Below are 9,836 nucleotides of genomic sequence, written 5' to 3' on the forward strand. Positions count from 1 at the left end.
CAGATGTCAGTTTTTGTTGGATGGTATTTGTCAACGAATATTGTCAAAGCTGCTAAGATATCTAAAATAGCTTTGGACTGTAATGGTATGGCTTCACAGTATCTTGTGTTTTGACCAACAAAATATTAACCAGTATGGTGGTCCATCTGTTCTAACTCTCGGAATGTTTTCCAAGATATCCATAACCAAGCATTTGGTGTGAACTAAAGATTTTTATCATGAGTGCTTTCTTTGTTGCCTTAGAAACATAGGGGTCCTTGTTTGAATTCGTCATTTTTTAACCCATAAGAAATGGTTTATTTGGCGCATTAGCAGGAGTTGCATCCAGATTTTTGCCCGCAGTGGGAACAATAGCCAGAGGTGCATTTGGAATTGGAAGGAAGATTTTGAGTACATAGGTATACTGAAGAGAAAGCACAACCTATTATACAAACTGTACAGAAAGGTTGGGATGTAGCACGAGATGCAACAAATCTTATTCCAAATCCTGAAACAAGAGAAAAGTTCAAGGATGGATGGACAATGTAGGAAGACAAGCAGGAAACTATTATAACAAAGCAAATGACTACTATAACCAAGCAGGACACTATATGGACCAAGGTGAAAGATTCTTTAACAGAGGATATAACCATGCACAACAGTGGGTAAACAATAACCAACCTCAACCGCCTCAAACGTGGGGAATGTAAAGTTTTTTATTTGAGATGAAATAAACAATGCAGCATTGAGACAAATAAGTTCAAGATGGATTTGTCGGCTTCCAGCAGTTACACCACGTGTTTGTCAAGTTCTTTCTATACCTCAGGAAGTTTTAGACCGACTAAAAAACCTCAACAACCAGTTGAAAACAAACCAAACTAAATTTTTTACTGAGATGAAATGACCGAAGAAGTTGAAACGGTAGATTTGACCCACAAACAAAAAGTTCAGAACCATTGTCAAAACCTGTCAAAGAACTTACAGATGAAGAGAAAAATTCAATAATAGAAAGTGCCAGTCTGGAAATACAAACCCTAACTATAAAGTCACTTTTCATAGAAATGGAACGGCAAGTATCTCAAAAAAGAAACAGACTCACAAATAAAATATTGAAGTCTGAAGGAGCTTTCGAGACAACAGATGGAAAAGTTTACTTCACTGACCAACAGTTCATTATAGAACATCTCATTGACTTAGATCGAAATATTCTAAACTTTACAACAAACACAAAAAGTTGAAAGGAAAACAAAAACAAATGGCATATGATATTTATGAAGATGTTGACGACACAACTGTTCCTGCAAGTGAAGTAAAGTCAGAGGAACCGAAAAGTGACGAAAAACCGATAGAAGAAGAAAAACCAAAAACTGAAGATAAACCAAAACCAAAGTTTAGTTTCCAAACTAAACCAAGTCAACCTTCATTAGCTGGTATGGGTTGGCGTCAAAGACTTATGGCAGCAGGCGGTTATGTAAAGTAAAGAAAAAAATATTTTTTATTTTTATAAAAATGCCCCCATATAGAATGGATAGAAAGTCTGCTAGAATAAAAGCAGAGTTACAAAGATATGGTTGGAGAGTTTCGAAGAATTTTAAATATAGGAAGGGAAGACCATAAAAGTCTATGACAAATTTTCTGGTCTTCGCTACGAAATGGATTTGGAAACAGCCAGTGCCAATTATCCAAACAGATAGAGAGGTTAGAAGAAGAACGTCTTATGGACATGCCTTTCGATGTTAGTGAACCTCAAGTTGAAGGACACGACGGCTTTGCCAATTCTACTGGAAACATGACGAACAATTGCATCCTTTGAGAAGGAAAAAAAGGAAAAGGTGAAGACGCACATGCTCCCATGGAAAGAACAAGATATGCATATGAAAAGTATCGTGAAGTTAGAAGTCAAATTACATCTGGTCGAACCTTTACAGTAAACTTTGACGAAGGAAAGAACAAAGAAGGCTTCATGGGTGTACTTGCTGCAATTCAAGACGGAAATAAGAAAGGACACAATCTCAGATTGACCATAACAGATTTGGATGGTCACATTTACATGCACATGGCAATGTCACAACAGCTGCAATGGTTTTTGACGCTTTCAAGACTACAAAGAGAGAACAAATGGTTGACTCCGACTCAGACATTTTGAATGCAATTGAAGGAATTGCAAGTGTCAAGTTCGAATGGTACCAACCTAACCCTCAAGCAGTCAGACAACATGCTGGATACTTCCCGTTCAGAAATAAGTCTGACATTGACTTGACAAGGTATGGAATTTACAATTCAATTGAAACAATTGTCAATGAACCTTGATTCTTACATGTCTCAGGAACTTCTGGTCTTGTTACAGATGAGAAAATGAAGTATCTTGAGTCATGTGTGAAGACAAGGTACATTCTCAGAGGTCAATTGGCAAAAATTGCACCGTTGGCAAATGTCAATATCCGAGTCAACATACCTACAGCTAAAGGTTCTTCACATGACGACTATGTTGTTGACAAAGACTTACCATGGTTGAAGATTGTAATTGTTCACCAACCACTTCATGTTGAACGAAAGTCTTACAAACCCATTGTTCGGAAAAGGCAAGTGCAACATTGTCAGAGCTGTAAACATTCTTTTCGAGAAAGGTTTGTTGGAACCAATTCCAGATGACAAGCTGACAGAAACTTTTGTACCAAAAGACGAAACAAACTTTTCATTGTTTAGCAAGACCAAAAGTTGTTCCAGACAAAGTTCTAGTACAAAAGAAGTACACAGTTCCACAAGGAGTTGGTTTGTTCGGATACCAACCTGAACCAGAAGAACTTCCAATGAGGTTGCAAGAACTTCAAGATGCTATAAACAAACTTCCATTGAGACATCCAATTGACGTCAAATTGTATTGGAGAGCATCTGAGTTAGGTCAGAAGGTTTTATATGAAACAGGTTGCTTCGACGATGTTTATGAGATAACAGGAGAAGTTTCTCAGAAGATAAGAGACTCACTTGAATTTCCACAAACTGGACCAATTGGTTGCGACAAGTTCGACTCAGATGAAAAAATATACTATGTCGACCTTAACGCTGCATACATGAGGTTTGTCCAATATATTCCGACTGGAATTCCAAACGAAGATGGTGAGTTCCGGGAAGGAACTATACAGTTGGAAAAGTCATACAACAACTGTATGATATTAGGAAAGCTTCAAACCCCAAACTTGCAATGACACTCAAATTGCTTATGAATTCGACATGGGGATATTCCATTAAGAAACCTCAAGAGATGAAGAGTAAACATTATGAGAAGGTCGACAACTTTGTTGAAAGGTTTTCTCCTTTTTGTTTTGAAGTACGAATTCACTCAAGGTCAAAGTGGCTTAGTAACCACATTAAAACTATTGTCGAACATTGGTCTTACCCTCAGTTCGCAAAAGCAGTCCTTGACAACTACAACAAATTCTTCTCCGAAGTCAAATCCAAAGTGAAGGTTTACTATGAGAACATTGACGCACTCATGACGAACGAAGAAGGATACAACAAACTCATTGAAATGGGAATGGTCGGTGAAAAGATGGGCTTTTTAAGCTAGATAAGGTATTTTCCGAAGTTCATGTCCTCTCCAAGCGTAAGTACTGGGGCATACTTGAAGACGGCACAGAAATAAAAACATTGCATGAAGTAAAAACGTTTTTCAAAAAAGTGACATTTTTTAAATTTTATTTGAACTGTACGCTGAGTTTGTTGGAGAAGACCGTGGGAAACTTGTTTGTTAGATGAGAAATATGAAATGGCATACCATTTTAAAACAATATATTTTTACATATATTAAATGCTTCAGGGTTGAAAAACAAAGAATAAAAGTAGCAGATACAAAACCGTTAGACTTAATCTTTACAAATGCTGGTAGGACTATTTCAGATGAAGAAATTTCATCCCGAGCATACAGGTTTGACTATCCAATTCGTTGGCTTCAAAGTCCTTCAGATGCAAAGGCAATAGGATTTAGAAGAGTTTTGTTTTCAAATAGAACTAACGCATTTATGTTCGCAGTATATTTTCATGGGCAGTAAAAAGGTTCTGATGGTCTAATAGACAAATTTGACGAAATGAGAATCTTTACAGTTCGTTCAGACGAAAGTCTTGAGAAAACTCTAAATGACTTTCAAACTCAAATGAACAAAAATATTATTGGGAATTTCAAGAAAAATACGACTCTTTACTAAATGGAACATACTATCTGAAACTAGAATATGACAAGATGAACTCCACCGTTTCATTTCAAAAGATTGAAATTAACCCTCCAAGAGATACAGAGTTTTTATTTTGGAAAGTAGACAAACGTTCTTGGGCACAATTTCTTCGGTTACTAAACCAGAACGAACCATTACCACCAGATGGTCCATTTAAATTATACTTCCACCAGCAGATTTGACAGTTTATAGAAACGTGTTTGACCCTCAAAATGTTATGTGTCATGCAAGTTTCAGTTCAAGCAACAATAGTTTCTATGTATTGGTAAGGACTTTTATGACTTTGCTTCTAAATTCTACGAACCACCTAGTAACAGTTTCTCTGACTTTCAAGTTTGGTTCACAACAAATGGTGTGCAACATATTATTCCATTGTACTATGACTTTTATCTCGAATTGTCTTTCATATATAACTACGGAAAAGTGCTGAAAAAGTATTGAATGTGAAGATATTAGAAAATAACATTTTTTCTAACATCGTAGAAAACTCATGAAAACAATTTATTTTTGACACTTTCACAAAAAACATAAAAAAAGTGAAGTTAAAATGAGATGTTTACTGAACTGGTTGGATGTCGCCTTCACAGGTTATGTAGAACGGCTGACCCGAGAAGTGGAACAGTGCTCTGAGAATTTTATAATGTGGAATTGGACTCTCTCTGTTTGGAAGTTTTATCCATGGGCGCTTTGCAAAGAACTTGAGAAGAGCTTCTTTCTTCATCTCCTTTATGTCGTCTACAGGAGTGTTTTCTGGTATTTGAATTGGAATTCCGTTTCAATTTCGATTTTCAGCGCCACCTCTTCCAGACAACCAGAAGCCGAGTGACTTGTTGGCTTTGTCCTTGCCCAAGTACTGCTTAACAACTTCATTTATCTCTATAAGGTAAATTGCCTCATCTAATGGCTCGATGTTGTCCATTGTTCTGTTTCAGAACTAGTCTTATACTTTTTCAGAACAATACTTGTACTGTTTCAGAACTAGTCTTGTACTTTTTCAGAACAATACTTGTACTTTTTCAGAACAAATTTTCCGTAAAAGCTCTCAATTTGTGAGAAAAATTTTCTGTTTCAGAACAATACTTGTACTGTTTCAGAACAATACTTGTACTGTTTCAGAACAAACTTGTACTGTTTCAAGACAATACTTGTACTGTTCAGAACAATACTTGTACTGTTTCAGAACAATACTTGTACTGTTTCAAGACAATATTTGTACTGTTTAAGACAATGTCCGACGTCCACCAACGCGATCCATTCTCAAACCAGAGGAACCTAAAGAACCACAACAGTCTCCTCAGCAACCTCAGTTCCAACAAGGACCTCCGAATTACTACCAATTTCCACCTCAAGGTATACACCACCACAAGGCTTCCCGAACTACCCTCCTCAGCCTATGCCTTACTGCCCCAACCCTTGGTTGTTGAAAAAACCAGAAATTTCGAAAAAGTGACACCAACTATTAAAGTTATTTTATTACTAGATTTATTTACAAATTATAAGATAATATCATTAACAAAAATATATTTTTAATATAAATAAAAAACTTTTTTTATACAAAAAATTACAATCAATCGATAAATATATAAAAACATTTATTCCAAAAAGATTAAGTAATAGGTTGGATCCTGCATATAATATAATTTTATGTCATAAAGCTTACAAATTTTAGATGGACCACAGTGAGAATGTGAGTGGTTAATTTAAAGGTGGTCTGATAAAGATATCGAAGCTTACTCAACACAGTATGAAGCAGTTTCTAATACACAATCTTACTAGTGGTGTTTCGGTCGCCAGCGCTCTCATAGGGGTGCTGATTTCAAAAACCACTACTTCAAATTATTCAACAATACTCAATGCAGCATGAAGCAGCTACTACTGCTGTATTTTACTGGTAGCGTTTTGGTCGTTGGCTCTTGCACAGTCTCTCAGATTTTCAAAAATTTTTTTTCAACACTATCTTGTTTCGCTCTCAGAAAGCTATCCTACAAAGACATCGAAGCTTACTCAACACAGTATGAAGCAGTTTCTAATACACAATCTTATTAGTGGTGTTTCGGTCGCCAGCGCTCTCATAGGGGTGCTGATTTCAAAAACCACTACTACAATTATTCAACAATACTCAATGCAGCATGAAGCAGCTACTACTGCTGTATCTTACTGGTAGCGTTTTGGTCGTTGGCTCTTGCACAGTCTCTCAGATTTTCAAAAATTTTTTCAACACTATCTTGTTTCGCTCTCAGAAAGCTATCCTACAAAGACATCGAAGCTTACTCAACACAGTATGAAAGTTTCTAATACACAATCTTATTAGTGGTGTTTCGGTTGCCAGCGCTCTCATAGGGGTGCTGATTTCAAAACCATACTTCAAATTATTCAACAATACTCAATGCAGCATGAAGCAGTTTCCAATTCAATAATACTCAACACAGCATGAAGCAGTTTCTAATAAATATATAATATATAAATATAATATATAAATATAATAACATATATAAATATATACATATATAATATATACATATATAAATAATATATAAAATATATACATATATAAATATATACATATATAAATATATACATATATAAATATATACATATATAAATATTACATATTAAAATATATACATATATAAATATATACATTATATAAATATATACATATATAAATATATACATATAATAAATATATACATATATAATATATACATATATAATATACATATATAAATATATACATATATAAATATATACATATATAAATATATACATATATAATATATTTACATATATAAAATATATACATATATAAATATATACATATATATAAATATATACAATATATAAATATATACATTATATAAATATTATTACATATATAAATATATACATATATAAATATATACATATATAAATATATACATATATAAATATATACATATATAAATAATATACATATATAATATATATATATACATATATAAATATATACATATATAAATATAGGGTGTCCAAAGGTGTGTTTAGCACAAACCTGAATACTGCGAATAGAAATAAACAAGTTACATATATATAAAGTTTATTTAAATATAATCACCATTGGATTCAATCACGCGTTCGCAGCGATCGATCCAGGCTTGAAAGACACGCTTAAATCATCATGAGAAAATTGCTCAAATTGCTCTCTTACAAAATTTTCAAGATCATTGGACTCGCGAATTCGCGTCCTTCAGCTCTCTTTTTAGCGTGCCGAATAAATAAAAGTCAGAGGGTGCAATATCAGGTGAATAAATTGGGTTTGGAACAACTTTGACATTGTTTTCCACCAAGTAATTCATTACCTTATGACTTTTGTGAACTCTTGAATTATCAAAATGAATTGCAAACTTTTGTTTTTGTTGTTTGGATTTCTCAAACTCATCAGAATTGATAATTTGAGTAAGAACATTGTCAATTAGATACTGAGCATTCATCGTATTAGGTTTTTGAGAAATATCAATTGCGATGATGCCATTCACGCCCCAAAAAACCGACAACATCATCATTGGTGTGTCAATTTTTTTCTTCGGGAATGTTTGCGGATTTTCATCCTTCGGGATCCACATGATTTTGGCTTCTGTTGCATATTGAAACCAAGACTCGTCCCCTGTTACTAAAAAGCGAAACTTCTTGGATTGATACGCACCCAATATAGAGAGGAGCTCTTTCGAAGATTGGACTCTAGATTTTTTTTGAACTGAATTAAGGTTGTGCGGAACCCAACGTGTATACTCTAGTTTGTAGTTCAAATAATTGTGCAGATAATAACTGACTGTTGTACGTGGTATCTTTGTCATCTCCTCTATCCTTCTGAGTGATGCTCTTGGGTCTTCATCTAGCGCTTGAAGAATTGCTTTGATTTTTTCTTGATCCGGCGATTTTTTGTCAATTTTTATGATGGGCGCCTTTTTGTTCATGAAGTGATACATCCTAACATGATACGTTACAGTGGAATAGCTAGGAGCATCCATACCGAAGCATTTTACCAATGTCTCGTAGATTTTTTTACAGTCTTTGCATTTTTTTGCAAGAGCGAGGATGTTTTCTTTATGATTCATTAAAAAAATGAAAAAAATCCCGCCATAATTTCCCGCGAAACCGCCTCTTGCTCAAAATTCATTTTATATCCCTGCATGGCGCCAAAATACAACATCCATCATCTATACATATATTCATATTTTTTATTATATATTTATAATCAGCATATATCTCCTTTAATAGTCTCATAGAGAGCGCTTGTGCTAAACGCACCTTTGGACACCCTATATATTCATATATAATATATACATATATAAATATATACATATATAAATATATACATATATAAATATATAACATATAAAATATATACAATATACATATATAAATATATAAATATATACATATAAATATAACATATATAAATATATACATATATAAATATATACATATATAAATATATACATATATAAATATATAATATATAAATATATACATATATAAATATATACATATATTAAATATATACATATATAAATATATAATATATAAATATATAAATATATAAATATATACATAATAAAATATATACATATATAAATATATACATATATAAATATATACATATATAATATATACATATATAAATATATACATATATAAATATATACATATATAAATATATACATATATTAATAATATACATATATAAATATATACATATATAAATATATACATATATAAAATATACATATATAAATATATACATATTATAAAATATATACATATATAAAATATATACATATATAAATATATACATATATAAATATATACATATATAATATTATACATATATAAATATATACATATATAAAATATATACATATATAAATATATACATATATAATATATACATATATAAATATATAACATATATAAATATATACATATATAAATTATACATATATAAATATATACATATATTAAAATATATACATATATAAATATATACATATATAATATATACATATATAAATATATACATATATTAAATATAAATAATATAAATATATACATATATAAATATATACATATATAAATATATACATATATAAATATATACATATATAAATAATACATATATAAAATAATACATAATATAATATATACATATATAAATATATACATATATAAATATATACATATATAAATATATAATATATAAATATTATACATATATAAATATATTACATATATAAATATATACATATATAAATATATACATATATAAATATTACATATATTAAATATATACATATATAATATATCATATAATATATAATATAAATATATACATATATAAATATATACATATATAAATATATACATATATAAATATTACATATATAAATATATACATATATAAATATATACATATATAATATTATACATATATAAATTACATATATAAATATATCAATATAAATAATACATAATAAATATATACATATATAAATATATACAATATATAAATATATACATATATTAAATATATACATATATAAATATATACATATATAAATATATACATATATAAATATATACATATATAAA

General features: G+C 30.5%; 2 pseudogenes across 2 annotated transcripts, besides 1 other annotated feature; both read right to left on the minus strand.

The window, feature by feature from the left end:
• Positions 1 to 4,750: 4,750 nt before the first annotated feature.
• Positions 4,751 to 5,127, minus strand: TVAGG3_1005740 (annotated as a pseudogene). Its single transcript has one exon. A coding segment is annotated over exon 1 (377 nt).
• A 2,081-nt stretch (positions 5,128 to 7,208) lies between these two features.
• Positions 7,209 to 8,509: a mobile genetic element.
• On the minus strand, positions 7,289 to 8,412 carry TVAGG3_1005760 (annotated as a pseudogene). The gene has a single exon. A coding segment is annotated over exon 1 (1,124 nt).
• Positions 8,510 to 9,836: the final 1,327 nt, after the last annotated feature.

The sequence above is a fragment of the Trichomonas vaginalis genome, chromosome I (genome assembly GCF_026262505.1).
Source record: "Trichomonas vaginalis G3 chromosome I, whole genome shotgun sequence".
NCBI lineage: Eukaryota > Parabasalia > Trichomonadida > Trichomonadidae > Trichomonas > Trichomonas vaginalis.